Raw genomic sequence first — 18,600 nt, 5'->3', positions numbered from 1 at the left:
TTGGCCTTAAAGCAAACGGTACAGGTCGCGATCGAAAAAATACTGGTTTGGCCTCTGGTTTTAAATGCAAATCGACGTAAACATTTTTACAGCAACCCAGCCCACCTGTGAATAGTTTCGGGTACATGCGTTCCGCTTTTTCAATTAAGTTTCCTACCTCGCATTTTTTTACCCTTACCATTTCCAAGTTGAATTTAGTGACAAAATTTCTACCTAACAGAGATGGGCCGTTATCTCGTGCTACGAAAACCTGTAATGTAGCTGTCTCACCATCGTACGTAAAGGGCAGGTTGAGAGTACCTAATATCGGAATGTTGCTATCATTATAACTAATTAGAACTGTGTGGTTCGGGCGTAACGGTATGTTACTAAAATATGCGGCATACATTTTGTCTGGCATAATCGTAACCGCCGAACCTGTGTCCAGCTCAAAAGATAGGTCATACTCCGCAACCTGAACAACAGTAAACATGCGAAAGTTACACCGTTTGTCTCTGCTCATTTCCTATTCATACTGAAACATTTTGCAGAAATTTGACAAATATAAAGCTTAACAAGTGGTTAGCGTAGGCTAGAAATCCAAAATTTCGGCATAACGAGCTCGTATATTAGCTACACAGAGTATTTTCGAGTTATTTTTTAGAGAGCAAATTGTCAAAGTATGGTGCATTTTCAGTTCCCGCCCCTAAGCTGTACGTCCAACTGAGCCCCGTGCGCGTGAACGTGGACGTCGCCAGCGCCGTGTGGCTCGGCGCCTTCCTGCCGCACGTGGCCAGGGCTGCCAGCGCGGCCGCCACCGCCGTCGGGGCTCCCATAGATACCACGGCGGGAGCCCCCGGAGCTGGTGGAACCGCTTACTACGATGTCCGAGCTGAAGCCATAATGCCTAAGGTAAGTTGCTTGCAGCAAAATATGAGGTAATTCTTAAACAGGTTCAGTAAATTAACGAAGTTATCAAAGACCATTTGATTTGACAACCGATGCAAGTGCCTTATGGCTCGGCGCCTTCCTCCCGCAAGTGGCCAGGGCCGCCAGCGCGGCCGCCACCGCCGTCGGGGCTCCCATAGATACCACGGCGGGAGCCCCCGGAGCTGGTGGAACCGCTTACTACGATGTCCGAGCTGAAGCCATAATGCCTAAGGTATGTTGTTTGCAGCAAAATATGAGGGAATTCTTAAATAGGTTCAGTAAATTAACGAAGTTATCAAAGACCATTTGATTTGACAACCGATGCAAATGCCTTATGGCTCGGCGCCTTCCTCCCGCAAGTGGCCAGGGCCGCCAGCGCGGCCGCCACCGCCGTCGGGGCTCCCATAGATACTAGGGCGGGAGCCACCGGAGCTGGTGGAACCGCTTACTACGATGTCCGAGCTGAAGCCATAATGCCTAAGGTAAGTTGCTTGCAGCAAAATATGAGGGAATTCTTTGATAGGTTCATGGAATTAACTCAGTTATCAAAGACCATTTGATTTGACAACCGATGCAAATGCCTTATGGCTCGGCGCCTTCCTCCCGCAAGTGGCCAGGGCTGCCAGCGCGGCCGCCACCGCCGTCGGGGCTCCCATAGATACTAGGGCGGGAGCCACCGGAGCTGGTGGAACTGCTTACTACGATGTGCGAGCTGAAGCCATAATGCCTAAGGTAAGTTGCTTGCAGCAAAATATGAGGGAATTCTTAAACAGGTTCAGTAAATTAACGAAGTTATCAAAGACCATTTGATTTGACAACCGATGCAAATGCCTTATGGCTCGGCACCTTCCTTCCACACGTAGCAATAGCTGCCAGCTCGGCGGTCACTGCAGTCGGTGCTACTATAGACACAGGGAAAGGAACTGCTTATTATGATGTGCAAGTTGAAGACAACAAGATTATGCCCAGGGTATTCTTTATTTCATTTAATGCTTCTACTATAGGAGCCTGGGGTTCGTTTTTGGTAACCTTATCACAACATTTGCCCGTGTTCCTACGAAAGTGACTGCCATCTGATCTGACCCTTTAACTAGGACTTACTGAGATTACTTGATCTTAATTAGAGGTTAATTACTTGCGTATCATAAATTAAAAAGCGTTCCCATTTCAGATAGTGCTAGAGGCGGGACCGGAACACATCCCTCAACAACGCGACCGGCCTAAAGAGCTGCACATATGCACCGCCAGAGCCATGCTCACCAACGTACGAGAATCGCCAAGAACCAGTAAGCATACATTTAAACCGAAGACCCCCATATATGGCTCCACTATTAAAAAACTAAATTATATCGACGAAATTTCACGAGAGACGGTTAAGAATAGGCTACATGACTAATTTTTTTTTATGGTATCAATCGATCGGGTTTGTTTTTAGGATCAAATGTCTATATGGGACCCATTGCATTAAAGTAACACAAAAGTCAGAAATTGTAGTCAAAGTCGGACAGTCGCACTTCACTCGCGAAACGCTCTATACAAAACGGCCAGAGGCCGTGACGTCATCGCCCACGTTGTAGTATGGACAAAACAAGGAAATTGCGTTTTTGTCGGTGAAATGTTGCGTTTATGTATATAGTTGCTGTACAATATTTTTTTTGGTGAAATGTAAGGAATCGAATGGTACCCTTACTTTTATCGTTTTTGGAAGTTAAAAAAAACTTAAATTTTGAAACTTTCAGGTCCTGTATTTTTGTAATTTTTTAATATTTTATTTTAATATCCACATTATTGGGATAAATTGCTCGTTTGCTATCTATTTTACTAGATTTTGTTATAAAATTCAACATGTGTCATCATCCCTATTGAGTCATAGAGGAGAATATGCTGAAATAGAGAGGCGTCGGACGTTCGATCTAAATTATATTTTTACGCGATTGGACACCCAACTTACCAACGGAGCGGCAGCTGACTTTTACTAAGCTTAGTTAAATGTTATTGACCGAATTATCATGTGTCAGACACGGCGGGCACGCGCGCGGACCTGGCGTCCATCCTGGCGGCGCTGCGGAGGCTGGCGCCGCCGCGCGACCAGTTCCCGTGCGCCGAGGGAGACTTGGATCCCATACATGAACAGTTCGTGCTGCACGCTGAAAGTGGGTATTTTAACTGGATCAGGCATGATGGGTGGGGGGAAATGACCGAACGGGATAGTCTTATACATCTTTCAGTAGGAGTAGCAGCGAAAGCGCTGTAATTGTTGGTCCTTGTCACAGTCTCACATTTTTTTTTATTCCCGCATATTAGTATGGATTATGATGGGCGACAAATAAATTCGACCAATTAGTGTGGCATTGCCTATGTTCGAAATTTTTTCTCCGATTGTCGTGAGTTGCGGTTACTGTAACAGCGCACTTTCTTTTTTTAGATCTCGATGACATAGATCGCGGAACAGCAGTGTCTCCGGAGCTGCTCTGGCGGGAGAACAGGAGTATCTGGTGCGCTAGAGTGGAGCCGCTGTGGGCGGACCTATGCGGCGCGCGCGCAACCAGCCACAAGCCGGCGCCGCTGCTCGACGCCTGCCCGCTCACCGCCTGGGTACGACACACAAGACCGTATGTGCTCTAGAACAGGAGTATCTGGTGCGCTAGAGTGGAGCCGCTGTGGGCGGACCTGTGCGGCGCGCGCGCAACCAGCCACAAGCCGGCGCCGCTGCTCGACGCCTGCCCGCTCACCGCCTGGGTACGACACACAAGACCGTATGTGCTCTAGAACAGGAGTATCTGGTGCGCTAGAGTGGAGCCGCTGTGGGCGGACCTGTGCGGCGCGCGCGCAACCAGCCACAAGCCGGCGCCGCTGCTCGACGCCTGCCCGCTCACCGCCTGGGTACGACACACAAGACCGTATGTGCTCTAGAACAGGAGTATCTGGTGCGCTAGAGTGGAGCCGCTGTGGGCGGACCTGTGCGGCGCGCGCGCAACCAGCCACAAGCCGGCGCCGCTGCTCGACGCCTGCCCGCTCACCGCCTGGGTACGACACACAAGACCGTATGTGCTCTAGAACAGGAGTATCTGGTGCGCTAGAGTGGAGCCGCTGTGGGCGGACCTGTGCGGCGCGCGCGCAACCAGCCACAAGCCGGCGCCGCTGCTCGACGCCTGCCCGCTCACCGCCTGGGTACGACACACAAGACCGTATGTGCTCTAGAACAGGAGTATCTGGTGCGCTAGAGTGGAGCCGCTGTGGGCGGACCTGTGCGGCGCGCGCGCAACCAGCCACAAGCCGGCGCCGCTGCTCGACGCCTGCCCGCTCACCGCCTGGGTACGACACACAAGACCGTATGTGCTCTAGAACAGGAGTATCTGGTGCGCTAGAGTGGAGCCGCTGTGGGCGGACCTGTGCGGCGCGCGCGCAACCAGCCACAAGCCGGCGCCGCTGCTCGACGCCTGCCCGCTCACCGCCTGGGTACGACACACAAGACCGTATGTGCTCTAGAACAGGAGTATCTGGTGCGCTAGAGTGGAGCCGCTGTGGGCGGACCTGTGCGGCGCGCGCGCAACCAGCCACAAGCCGGCGCCGCTGCTCGACGCCTGCCCGCTCACCGCCTGGGTACGACACACAAGACCGTATGTGCTCTAGAACAGGAGTATCTGGTGCGCTAGAGTGGAGCCGCTGTGGGCGGACCTGTGCGGCGCGCGCGCAACCAGCCACAAGCCGGCGCCGCTGCTCGACGCCTGCCCGCTCACCGCCTGGGTACGACACACAAGACCGTATGTGCTCTAGATACCGGCCGTGCGCGTTGGAGGGTCTGCCATTTTGTGACCTGAATCGGAAACATAAACTATACATTGACTGTGACATTGACACTGTACGCTGCCCACTACAGGTCATGTACGTTTTTTGTGCATTGCAGGTTCTGACATCTAGTGGGCTACATTGGAAACTTCATTTACACTTCGCGCCAATAAGCAGGCCAAACACACTCCTGCGCTGCCGCCTACAGGCCCTATTAATAGGGTTGATTAATTATTCTTTATATAGTGTATGGTTCAAATACTTTCAAAAAGGGTGCAATGAGTTTATTACAAATAAAGCCGTGGAACGTCACGATAAATCTACCTCGTCTTAACGAGTTCTTGTGATTTTAAAACAATTGGAAGCTCAAAAACGGGTGTTGCGTATTCGGTGTATGCAAGATTTTATGGCCGGTATAAAACAATTCCACTTTAAAGAAAATTAGGAAACAACCCTAATTTTGGTATATCGTCAGTTCGAATCTCGTTTATTGCGGTAAATTTTACAAAAATACAATATAATACAAATTGAATTACGTAATCATTTTTTTTTCCACAGCTATGCTTCAACGAGGACTTCACCCGCATCTGGGCAGTAGCTCGCACCACCGGACTTGCCGGACTGCAACTAAACCACTACCAAATGCTGTTTCTACTGCGCCAACTTGAACGGGTCTCGGAAATGACCGCTTGGCTAGCACACGATGCTGCGAGGCAACCTGATGCTAGTTCAGGGTAATGTAAACCTTATGTGCTCTAGATTAGGTTGACAATGCGTCAACACTATCAACTAAACCACTACCAAATGCTCTTCCTGCTGCGCCAACTTGAACGGGTCTCGGAAATGACCGCTTGGCTAGCACACGATGCGGCTAGACAACCTGATGCTAGTGCAGGGTAATGTAGACCGTATGTGCTCTATATAAGGTTGATAATGCGTCAACATCATCAACTAAACCACTACCAAATGAGTTTAAAAGTGGAAAAATTACTGTCTTGGGTGAGACTTGAACTCACGGCCTCTGAATTGATACTCCAGCGCTCTGCCATGTGAGCCACCAAGACCTCATCCATAGCCAGCAAATCTTTCCACCATATTATGGGTCAAGGGGACCGTAGCGACATCTACCGTAAGAGTGTTACACTTCTTAAACGGCTACCGGAGTTCCAAGTCATATTGGAAATTCACCTGTTACGATGTGCTACCCATACTAATTTTAATTTTTAACAAGCAGAAACGTCTCACCCAAGACAGTAATTTTTCCACTTTTAAATTTATTCTAAGCTTAATAGCATCGTTCGCAGACGTTTCTGCTTGTTAAAAATTAAAATCACTACCAAATGCTCTTCCTGCTGCGCCAACTTGAACAGAGGGCCTACCGCGAACCACGTTCGACGTGTTGTCTCCCTGTCACACTTACGTACGAATTTACAAGTGCGACAGAGAGCCAACACGTCGAACGTGGTTCGCGGTAGGCCCTCAGGTCTCGGAAATGACCGCTTGGCTGGCACACTATGCGGCGAGGCAACCTGATGCTAACGCAGGGTAATATAGACCTTATGTGCTCTGGATAAGATTGATAATGCGTCCATCACCTAAACCACTACCAATGCTCTTCCTACTCTTTAATCTTTTGAAAAAATTAACATTCTTTTTTTTTTCTTCCAGATCAATAGTTGTAGGTGTGGTCGTGCCGGCAGTGGAGCTGACGCTGGTTCTGCCCTCGACCTGCCCTGGACAAGAGTCTTCCAGAGACCTGGACAGTGTGCCTTTGGATTCTTCCAGCCTTCAGGACATGAAAATGGGTGAGTCTTTTAGTAAATGAGAATTTTCGCGGTCACATCGTTCTTTTGTAACCTATCTTAGTCATAGCATAGAGAAAAAAATATATAGAGTGCTCACTCCATACATCAGTTTTAGTACCAAAAAGACTATTAGCATCTATCTAGCATCGAGTAGCGGAACTATCAGTACTGCTACATCTATTGTCAAATAGCAGTACTGATAGTTCCGCTACTCGATGCTAGATGTAGATACTGAAATTAATAGTCTGAACTGATGTATGGAGTGAGCACTCTTGTCTTACTTATTTCTCTATGGTCATAGTGTTGTGTTCCTGCCAGTGAGTAAGGTTGCCAGAGCTCAACGAGGGTGCGGAGTGTTAGGGTCGGCGACGCGCATGTGACACCTCTGGAGTTGCAGGCGTCCATAGGCTACGGAGACCGCTTACCATCAGGCGAGCCTTATGCTTGTTTGCTAACGACGTGGTAAAAAAAATGTTGATTTATTTCGTAAGTACCTAACAAATAATTTAATAAATACATAATACAGTTTTTTTTTAACTCTGCCGTGCACTCCGAAGTAAACCAAACCTTACTGAACGACTCTTACTATAAAAGCAACTTAAATCGAAGGAAAAAAATTATATTTAATGTCATTACCCGTCACTGACAATCCAACCTCTAGACTGAGCTTAGGCCAATTCTTTCATGAAACCGATGCTGCCAAAAATACGGGGGTGCGGGGGGACGAGGTGAGCGAATCCCGTGCCGTGATTGGTCCGTTCGAAGACACGGACCAATCACGGCACGGGATTGACTCGAAGATGGAGTAACGCTACCGTATGTGTGGCAGAGGGGGTAGCGCGACTATGCTATGTCTAGAGGTTTGATTGTCTGTGACCCGTTAATGACATTAAATACGTGCATAACACGAGAGTTTAGGGGAAAAAAATTTTCACACGTGTTTCATGACGATGCTGTTTTCTCTCACCATAGGATCTGACGCGACAATGGCGCCATCTACACTAATCGGCGATAGCGGCATCATCAGCAGCACACAGCCGGTGGAGATATGCTCTGCGCAACCACTTCCCGCCGAGGAAATGCCACCACCCAGTCCAGGCCTTAGTTTTGGAGGTACACACTACTGCACTATTCTCTGTTGCACAAAATAAATAAGTTAAATAACACTTATACCTTGTGCACTCGTATTTGCGTCATTTGACACATGATACTAAGAACAGCAATAGAACGTAAAATATCTTGCACATCGAAATTACAAAGGAAGACAATTGCACTGCGAACGTTTACGTTCTACGTCTTTTTTTTTTTTAATTTAGGGTTTGCCGGACACCACCGTTATAAATCGGTAGTTGTCTAAGTAAATCGATATAAATTTTTCATTTTAGGTCGCAACAATTCAATTCAATTCAATGTTTTATGGGTTAATCAACTTTTTCTTGTCACACGTTGCTATGGTTACGGTCTCTTGAGTCACTTTTAAAATTCTAGGTTTTTCGTATTTAATTAAATGAACCAAACTTGCATTTTATGGTAGTTAATTATAAGCCCTTTCCATAATGGGACATCTACTGAGCATGTTAGTAGAACATGGTACAGCAGTTCTTCTGACAATCTATGCTACTATTGTCTCCTCGCTGATGGGACAGAATAACAACAAGAAATAGTTGATTGACCCTTATTCATAAAATATACATTTTACACGTCAAATTTTTAAACATTATTAAATTTAGGTAAATTTAGTTATAAATCATTCATATTACAATAGTTATTAGATATTTATAAGTTTTATAACAAAGCATTATTTAATTTATTATATCTTCTTATTATTATTTATTATCCATATAATACTAGCATTATTTAAATCTCAAAAAAAAATCATTAAACGTCACAATTATATACCTCAGTCTAGGTGCCATCCAATCGTAATCGCTTGCTGTGACAATCGATTTGGGTTAGTTAAAAGACGCAAATAAGAATAATTCCACTATAGCAGTGTTTTTCAAAGTGTGGGTCGCGACCCCCAGGGGGGTCGCGGCACTTGTCCAAGGGGGTCGCGAAGTTCAGCTTTGAGAGAAACTTATGGCAGGCAATTTCAATTTTTATACTTAAAAATAATCCAATCCTTTAAAATTTGAATTTAAAGTTTAAATTTTAAAGGTCGTTAATGTACATATTAATAAAACAAATCATTATTAGATAAGTAAACTGTATTTTAAAAGTAAAGGTATTCAGTGCGAAGAATGAGCTTGTTTCATTTTGACTAATTTGTCAAACCGCGGTTCCTGCCGCGACACGCAGACGATTAAATCATTTTCCAAATTCAATCTATTCCTTTTTTTGGTTTTGATATCGACCATTGATGAAAACGTCAGCTCGCATAAATATGAAGTAGCCAATGGGATCAAAACTTTAAGGGCTTCTTTTGCTAGATGGGGATATTCAGCCAAAACGCATATGTATCTGAGTGAATGATAGAAAGGTGCGTTCCAAACACTGGTCTGTGGTTCCAAATTTGTTATAGGTAATAAATAGAAAAACGTAGAAACGGGGTTTGGGGGTCGCGAAAAATTTTTAGTGTTCATAAAGGGCCGTGACACCATAAAGTTTGAAAAACACTGCACTATAGAATACCGTATGACCGTGAATATAATTTTTTATGCCTTACCAAATCAACAAATACTAGTTTACGCTATATATATATATTATAGTTATAGTAAATCACTATGAAATCTACGGCCCCGAAAACCTCAAAAACGATTCTCCTGACAAACATTTCTGAGGCTTATAAACTGAAATAAAACAAATTAAAATATTTTCTGAAAATAATTTAATTTGTTCTAATACTTCTAATTGTATTTTTGAGGCTTACCTACATTTATCTCTAGGTCAAAAATTTAGTTACTACTTGTTAAATCCGGAAGGGATTCAACCAACTTTATCTATGGGAGAGCTGTAAACCTATTATGCCTACCTCCTACTGCCCTAGTCAACCCTAAACAACCCTAATTCCCTAGCCCTACCATAGATTCAGTTTACATATAAATAAATATAATAAACAGGGATGTCTGCACCTTTGCGACCTACGGGTACAGACGGAAGGTTGGAAGGATATGGGTAAATGGGTTTTGGATAGTCACTGCTAGTTACACAGACTCATGCAACTAATTGAGGCGTGAAGGTGTCTTATGCCACAGTGACGGAGAGTAACCTGGTTGATGAAGTAAACACGGAGTCCAAATGAGAAAAGAGATTTTATTTACAATGATTATTCTATTTATACAAAAATTCTGCATATGAGTGATTCTATACAATTAAAAGTTACGTTCGTGTGCGTTTCCGTAGTCGGCGGTTTTGTTGTCCCAATTTGCTCTGCTGCTGATGTAGTCGTATGTTCAACGCACGTGAACATTCTGGCGCGTCTCCGGAGCAGGATCAGTGTATGTTTCCAGCTCGTATAGTTCTAGTGCGGGCTCGTTCTGTCGTCTCTTTGGAAGAGCGTAGATGTGTGGTGTGGTGGGGCGCCGGGTTGCAGGCTGGACGCTGCCGCCACTGGGTTGAGGTTGATCGCTGCCACCACTGGGTTGAGGTGGCTCAGGATTGTCGTCGCTCGCCGGTGACCATGATCGTCTGGCTGCCGTTGCTCGTAGTCGCCGTATCACCTTTGGACCAAAACAATATATTAGTATCGTTATAATTATGCATCCTAAAATAGTCGAAAAGCTAGCTACGTAGGTTTGGGTAGTTATGCTACTCCAAACAGTATTGTCTAGGGTTGTTTGTAGGGCAGTTTCTTTATTCTTTAACTTAGTAAAAATATCTAATGAATTGTCTAATACTTGTTCTCTAGAAATATCTCTATGACTATGAATTAACGTTTGATTAATTAACTTAAATTTAGCTACTTTACTAAATGACTCTAACACGTTTGTTAGAGCTAATCTCTTGGCAGCTAACGTAGTCGTAATTGTTTTTATAATACAGTTTTCTGAAATTCGTATTATTCCTACGTCATGAATCATAATTTCTTGCCTCTGACCGTCACACACAATGGACACAGTCTCTGGGTATCTAGTCAAATATAGCCAAGTGTTTGTCATCTGAAGTTGTTTCCAAATGATATCGCTAGGTATGTTATAACTGCGAATAGGACAGTCGGTAGTGTTGTCGTTTTTGGTTATCAGTTTAACAATGCAATTTTGGTGTAATTGCATGTTCTTCACCGCCAGAGGAAAACAAATATAATTAGTTAGTCTATGCAAACAGTTCTTAAATTCATCGTGAGTAAGTTGAAAATATCGTTCATTGTTATAGTCTATTCCCATAAATGTCTGTGGAATGTCCATGCTCTCAAATGTTCCGTTACTATTTTTCTTAGGAATCGGAGTAATGTGTACTAACATGTATCTTGCCTTTTCTGCTATGGGATAATAGGCTAATACTTGAATGTGAGTTTCGTTTTCGGACAATCGCGTACGAATCAACTGAGTCTGAATGATATTTAAATTTGAAGGTAACTTGCTGTTCGCTTTGGTGATAATGTTTGCGACATTTTTAGGGTTCAATACACTGTATATTGTTGCTTTTGAAATGTATATCTGCACGATCCCCGAATAATAGTCAATTATTTCCTCAATGTAGTTGTGTGCCAATTGGTAAGATTGAAGTACTTGTATTTGAATAGTATTACTGTTTATTGACTTGTACCATTTGCTGTTTTCATTAATGTAGGTCATTGCTAGGTTAAGCTTCGTCTGAAATCGTTCTAATTTATTTCTAATCCTTTCTTCTGTGTCGTTAACGGTTGAGATTGTCGAGATCATAAATTTTGTTTGATGATTAGCAGCATCTATTAGCTTTTGCTGGTTTTTTTGCAAAGTGTCCATATTTTTGTACACTTCGTCATTGACCCCGAAAACTGACGTCATAAACTGGCCCAGTAATCCTCTTTTTTTCCGAGTGTGATTAATTTCGGTTAAGTATTCGTGAACTTTTTCAAGTTTATAAATTTCTTCTTGCAAGTGGTGATAATACTGTGTACAGTAAGTTTTACTTTCAATTGACGTCGCGTAATTACATAGCGCCTGAAATTGGTTTGACACGTCTTTCGTCTTGTTTAAATTTTCTTCTAACATGCGTCTTTCGTAATGTAATTCGATTCTAAATGTTCCTCTATCTAGAGTCGCATTTCCCATTTGCTCAATATAGAGTCCTGGGCTAAGGTTCTTGGTTGTGTAGTTCGCTCCTGTGAGACTACACAATGACAACATGGTCAAACACATTGTCATCCAGTAATAAAAGGCTCCTTTTTTCGTTGTATAGTGATTTGTCGTATATTTGTTTGCGGTTGTGTTTTTGGCAGGCGTTTTACTCGTTGCTGTATCTAAGTTTTCATTAACTGGTAATGGTATAAGTGTGTGGATGGCTCGTTTCTGGTCGGCTCCCTGCGATCTCTCCAGAGTTACAACCCTTGTCGCTCCGTCGTTTCCCGGGTGAATGTATTTAATTTTTGCTAAAGGCCATTTGCTAGGCGATATGTTCTGGTCTTTGATTAATACAACAGTACCGATTTTTAAATTCTGCTCGTTTGTTTTCCATTTATAGCGTTGTTGTAATTGATGTAAATATTCTTTAGTCCAGCTGTTCCAGAAGTCTTTCTTCATCTTATTTACGAGTCTCCAGCGGTTTAATAAGTCTGTGTTTGTGTCAGATATAGGGTCGGGTACGCCTACTGCTTCTCGACCGATTAGAAAATGACTTGGAGTCAATATAATATTGTCGTTAATGTTGTCCGACTGTATGCACAGAGGTCTGGAGTTCAGGCATGCTTCAATTTGGGTCAAGAATGTGGCCAGCTCCTGATATGTTAACGTGCTGTCTCCTATCACTCTTCGTAAATGATGTTTCATTGACTTGACTCCTGCTTCCCAAATTCCTCCGAAGTGCGGGGCTGCTGGTGGTATAAAATGCCACTGCGTGCCAATGTTCGTTACTGCATTTTGAAACTGCGGTGATTGAGTTATGTCTAGTATTTCTTTATGTAGATAATTGGCGGCTCCTACAAAGTTTGTACCGTTGTCGCTGTATATATGTGTCACTGGACCCCTTCTAGCCATGAATCTACGTAGGGCTGCAATGAAGGATTCTGTGGATAAGTCTCCCACAAGCTCCAGGTGTATAGCTTTTGTAGCTAAGCAGATAAATACTGCTATGTATCCTTTATAGGACTTGTGACCTCTACCTTTCATTGCTCGTACTTGAATTGGTCCCGCATAGTCACACCCTGTATGACTAAATGGAAATGATTGCGTTACACGTGGTTTCGGAAGGGGTCCCATTTTCTGTTTTGCTGTTTCAGCCTTGTATCTAATGCACTTTACGCATTTATTTATGTAACTTTTTACTTTACGTTTTCCGCCTAGTATCCAGTATCGCTGTCGTATGTATGCTAATGTCAGCTGATTCCCGCCGTGCAATGTTTGCATGTGCGCGTCGTGTATTATTGTTTTCGTCACGTGATGATCATATGGTAGTACTGCAGGATGTTTTTGTTCGTACGGTAAGTGCGAGTTTTGTAATCTCCCACCGACGCGTATGAGTCCAGATTCGTCAATGAATGGGTCCAAACTTGAAAGTCGATTTCCTTTTGACAAATGTTGTCCTTTTTTGAGCATTTTGTATTCTTGTTGGAAAGCTTGAATTTGTACTTGTTTAATAATGTGTTGTTTACTTGCTTCGATTTCTTCACACGTCAATTTCTCCGACATTTTTTTGCGTCGTATAAATCTTAAACAGTGCGAGATCACTCGTACCATTCTTTGAAAACTTGAAAATCTGTCATAAATTTTACTTGGGTCTTCCGGCAGTGCTAAAATCTGGTGACAGTGTTTAATTTCTTCTATTGGGTCAGGTATAATTTCTGTAATTATATTTTTGTTTGTTTGTAACCATTTTGGACCATTCCACCACAACTCGTGATTCTGCAATTTACTGGGTTCGATGCCTCTTGATATGATATCTGCTGGGTTTTCTTCGGAGATGACGTGGTTCCAAATTGCATTTGGTAAGGTTTTTTGTATTTCCGACACTCTATTTGCTACAAACGTTTTCCACCTGTCTGCTTCTCCCCGAATCCATCCCAGCGTAATCATGGAGTCTGTGTAACAATACATTTTCGTGTCCTTGCAGTTGAGCGCTTTGTTTACTTTATTCATTAATTTTGTAAGAAGAACGGCCGAACATAATTCTAGACGTGGAAGGGTCGTTTTATGTTTGTTTGGCGCGACTTTAGTTTTTGCTTGTAATAATGTTATTTTGTACGTGCCATTCACTGTCACTCGTCCATAAACGACTGCACCGTAAGCTTTTTCCGATGAGTCACAAAATCCATATAACTCGATGCCTGACTCATCGTAATGGATCCACCTTGGTATCTTGATATTTTCAAGTGTTTTTAATTGTTGTTGAATATTATTCCATTTCGTTATAATGTGATATGGAACTTTGTCACTCCAGTCTATTCCAAGAGTCCAGATTTCTTGTATTAAAAGTTTCATAGTGATTGTAACTGGTTGTAGCCAGCCGTGAGGGTCAAATAATTTAGCGATCTCAGAGAATATAAATCGCTTTGTCGGTTGAGCTTCTTCGGTTATGGTTATTTTAAACTGAAATGTGTCTTCTTCTGGCGACCACATGACTCCTAGTGACTTCCTTGCTTCTTCCAGTGGTAACTTAACCATTTTGTCATTTGTGTTTTGGGTGGGAATTTTTTCTAATAATTCGGCACTATTTGAGGACCACTTTCTTAAGTTAAATCCTCCTGTACGCAACATGTCGGTTAATTGGGTCTGTAACACCCTTGTTTGCTCTAAGTCGTTCCCTCCAGACAGGACATCGTCGACATAAAAATCTTCTACAGCGACTTTGCTTGCTGCGGGAAAGTTATGCTGTTCGTCTTTTGCCAACTGTTGCAGCGTTTTGACGGCTGCGTATGGTGCGCAAGCCGTTCCATACGTCACTGTGGTTAACGCATATTCCTCTATTTCTTGTTGAGGAGTCCACCTCCATAATATTCTCTGATAAGTATAGTCTTCTGGATGTATTTTAATGAACCGATACATCTTTTCTACGTCGGCCATAAATACAAACTTATACTTGCGCCATCTTAATAATATTGTGGCTAACTCTTGCTGTAGTCGGGGGCCTTTATGCAAGTTGTCATTAAGGCTTATATTCTTGCTTGATTTGCTACTAGCGTCGAATACACAACGTAGTTTAGAGGTCAATGCCTCTTCTCGAATTACAGGCTGATGTGGAATGTAAAACTTGCCATTGTAGTAGTCTGCTTTGTTTATTTTTGTCATGTGACCCATATCGTAGTATTCTTTCATGAAGTCGTGATATTCCTGGTGTAATTTCGAATTTTTTCCTAGCCTTTTCTCAAGCTGTATTAGTCTGGCAACCGCTTTTTGTCTAGTATTCCCGTAGTCCTGGTCTGGGTCCTTAAATAAAAGTCTGACTGTATAGGTCCCATCTGGGTTTCGTTGTGTTGTGTCGTTATATAATTGTTCACATTGGTAATCAAGGTTTTTCATTTGATGGTCATCTGTGACCTCTTCTAGCTCCCAAAATTTTGAGAAGTCTGTGTCGTCGTAGCGCGTGACTAAGCTTGTCAGTTTTAGTCCCTTTGAACTTTCGGTGAATCCTAGACCGCTCAATATCCACCCTAGTTCTGTATTTTGAGCGATGACGCCGTTTTCTAGCTTGTCGAATCCAGGTAACAGTAATTTGCTGTAGTCTTCTGCGCCCAAAATAATGTCAATCGGACCTCGTTTGTAATAAGTAGGGTCGGCAAGTATTTTATTTTCAATTTTTTTATTCTTTAGTGGTTGTATATCTTGATTTGGTAATGACCCAGTAAGTTTCGGTAGTATGATCAGTGACGTTTGTAATGCGTACTCGCTTGAAAATCGTGGTCGTAATGTGGCGTCAATCTTGTAGTTCGAGGTTTTCGGCCTCTCATTGGCTATTCCTTTAATTTCTGCTTTTATTTTTTGTCTTGGGAACCCTAAAAGCTGTGCTGATTCTTCAGTGCATAAGGAAACTTCAGATCCTTGGTCACATAACACCCGCAATAACTGCGGTGATCCGTCTAACGCTGTCGTCCGTACTAAGGCTGTGGCTAGAAGCACGGTTTTTTTATTGTTGTCGGTCTGGTGAGTCGATGTATTCGTATTAATTTTTTCTGGTTGAGGCTGTTTTGGTGATGGTCTAAATGTTGACTTAGACGATCCTGGTCTTGTTCCATTTGTATTATTGTCATTACCGTAATTACGTGACTGATTTTTCGTTGATGAGTAATCATTAAAGTTTCTGTGTAACAGTGTAGCATGAGCCTTACCGCATGTGTCACACTTATTGTACTTTTGGCTGACGCACTGCTTTTTGTTGTCGTGCATTAGGCAAGTATAACACATTTGCTTTTCATGCACATTTTTTATGCGGTCATTGACGTTTAGCGTTTTAAATGACGAACACTGGTGAATGTTATGCTCGCCTTTGCAATACCAACATGAGCCTTTCTTCTCACCCCATGATGACGGTTTTTCTTGAGTCCGTGGTAACGATGATCCCGTTGAGTTATATTGAGGTGGTTTGCTCGATTCCAAACTTTTAAAGCGTTTTTCCAAAAACTTCATCATTTTTTCAAAATTTTGTACTTTAGTTGGATCTTCTAATTGGTCCTCATACTTCATATTAGTGTCTGAATCCCATTTTCGACTTACAATGCGAGATAGTATTGGGTCCCACGTAGAAATGTCAATACTTTGATTTTTTAATGCCTCCAAACTTTCGTTGATACAGTCGTGCATATTGCGTAACATTTTTGCATTTGCAACTTGAATTTTTGGTAAATCAAGTAACTTGTCTATAAATGTCTGCGAAATAAGTCGCTCGTCCTTATATCGTTTCGCTAGTAGTGTGAGCGCTGCCTTATAGTTGACCTCGTTCACTGTCAAATGCTTGATTAGCTTTTCTGCCTCGCCTCGAACATGCGTCTTTAGGTATTGCATTTTTTCTGTTACCGAAATAGTACAGTCGTCGTCAATAATTTTCTTGAATAAGTCGTAAAATGAATTCCATGATTCATAGCCTCCCGTGAAATATGGTATGGTAATTCGGGGTAATTTTGTGGATGTAGTCTTCATACTTTGAGTCGAATTGTCGTTTATTTTTTCTTGTAAAATGTCCATTATTGAGTCGTATTCACCTTGCGCGGTTTCAAATAAATTGTCTGTAAAATATTCGTCGTTGAGTGTACTTTGCTCCATAAGTAAGTACATATGGTTGTCGTCTATTTCTTGAAATTGTTTTTCTAGACTATTTACTAGTCCTTGTAAGTGCCATGCCGGTTTTTTCTCGACAATAGCGGTCTGTGCAGTTGATAACTTTTTCTTGAGCTGGTTAAGTCGATATTTTTGGATAAATAACTTTGGCGTCGTACCAAAGCCTTCCGTCGTTGTCTTGTCTTTTGTTTTGTGGTCTTGCCCACTTGCTTGAGGCAACTTGATGTCAATTTGTGTTTTTAAATATTTTTCGTGTGCTGCCAAGTGTTCCTTGGCCGCGTCATATGACTTTTGTATGTTTGAGTCGAAGTAACGGCAAGTTATGTATTTGTGAGTCGACATTAGTTCTTGATCTTCTAATAACTTGTGGTTTTGTAATGCGCGTTCGTAAATGCTGTCCAGTAATGCTCTTCTCTCGTCGATGTATTTCTGCGTCTTACGTGTTTTTGAGTCTTTTTTGATGTTATCCCATATCCTCTCGATATCCAAATAGTCTTTTTCTTGGCTTTTGATTACTTCGTTGATCTGCAACACGTCCATTGTGTCTTCAGTCTTCTTTTTTCTTTCTTGATGCCCTACTTTCCCTAACCTACTCCTATTTACCTACAACGTCAATACGTCAGTGACCCTGCGCCCTCGCATATAGTATGTGCAACTCAACTCTCAATCAACTGGTGGAACCCGCTTGTGGGAAGCCAGCGACCGATTTGCTACTATATGGGTACCTTCTCAGGGAACACTAACGTATAGGTACTTCAGTCCACCACACACTGATGCTTTGAGTACACCAGTACACAGCTTTCCAAAGTGTCAGTCAGTCAAATCAAATAAGGGACAAAGAGGGCCGCGGTTCATAAGTTGCTCGAAGGACCAAATGTTAAATCCGGAAGGGATTCAACCAACTTTATCTATGGGAGAGCTGTAAACCTACTATGCCTAACTCCTACTGCCCTAGTCAACCCTAAACAACCCTAATTCCCTAGCCCTACCATAGATTCAGTTTACATATAAATAAATATAATAAACAGGGATGTCTGCACCTTTGCGACCTACGGGTACAGACGGAAGGTTGGAAGGATATGGGTAAATGGGTTTTGGATAGTCACTGCTAGTTACACAGACTCATGCAACTAATTGAGGCGTGAAGGTGTCTTATGCCACAGTGACGGAGAGTAACCTGGTTGATGAAGTAAACACGGAGTCCAAATGAGAAAAGAGATTTTATTTACAATGATTATTCTATTTATACAAAAATTCTGCATATGAGTGATTCTATACAATTAAAAGTTACGTTCGTGTGCGTTTCCGTAGTCGGCGGTTTTGTTGTCCCAATTTGCTCTGCTGCTGATGTAGTCGTATGTTCAACGCACGTGAACACTACTATTCGTTTTTCAAACGTTACCTAATATTGACAACTTCATTGATAAGCAGCGATTACTTTTAACTCCAGCAGTCAATAAGCTTCAGTAAGCTAAGCAGGCAGTAAGCATCTGGTAATCTGTAGCTAACAGTTGAAAAGCAAATATTTGTGTACGGAAATTCACCACGGACGAATATCGCCGCATTGAACTTACGGGTCTTTCTTGTAATCAAAGCTTACACTTATCTTCTCGGGCAGAAGTGTAAGAGAGTTACAGCAATTGTAGCTTTATTTGACGTTCATAAGCGCATTGTAATATGCCTACTTGAAAAATAAACTATCTTTATCAATAGGGTATTTGACTATATTTAAAATAAATTATTTTACACCATGC

At 42.6% G+C, this 18,600-nt stretch overlaps 3 protein-coding genes across 3 annotated transcripts in view; 2 read left to right on the top strand and 1 right to left on the bottom strand.

The window, feature by feature from the left end:
- Positions 1 to 18,600, bottom strand: part of LOC134654661 (zinc finger BED domain-containing protein 4-like) — a 1,082,235-nt gene that overhangs the window by 155,513 nt on the left and 908,122 nt on the right. The window lies entirely within an intron of this gene.
- LOC134654657 (uncharacterized) overlaps positions 1 to 18,600 on the top strand; it is a 186,332-nt gene that overhangs the window by 66,796 nt on the left and 100,936 nt on the right. The gene's annotated exons all lie outside the window — the stretch shown is intronic.
- LOC134654475 (uncharacterized) overlaps positions 1 to 18,600 on the top strand; it is a 75,428-nt gene that overhangs the window by 26,254 nt on the left and 30,574 nt on the right. Inside the window, exons 14-20 of the mRNA XM_063509915.1 lie at positions 677 to 891; positions 2,081 to 2,195; positions 2,928 to 3,062; positions 3,335 to 3,504; positions 5,257 to 5,432; positions 6,367 to 6,503; positions 7,476 to 7,616. Of these exons, the coding sequence (XP_063365985.1) occupies positions 677 to 891; positions 2,081 to 2,195; positions 2,928 to 3,062; positions 3,335 to 3,504; positions 5,257 to 5,432; positions 6,367 to 6,503; positions 7,476 to 7,616 (1,089 nt within the window). The remainder of the gene's footprint in view (positions 1 to 676; positions 892 to 2,080; positions 2,196 to 2,927; positions 3,063 to 3,334; positions 3,505 to 5,256; positions 5,433 to 6,366; positions 6,504 to 7,475; positions 7,617 to 18,600) is intronic.

This window comes from Cydia amplana, chromosome 15 (genome assembly GCF_948474715.1).
Source record: "Cydia amplana chromosome 15, ilCydAmpl1.1, whole genome shotgun sequence".
In the NCBI taxonomy this organism is placed as follows: Eukaryota; Metazoa; Arthropoda; class Insecta; order Lepidoptera; family Tortricidae; genus Cydia; species Cydia amplana.
This window is presented reverse-complemented; position numbering and strand designations above follow the sequence as displayed.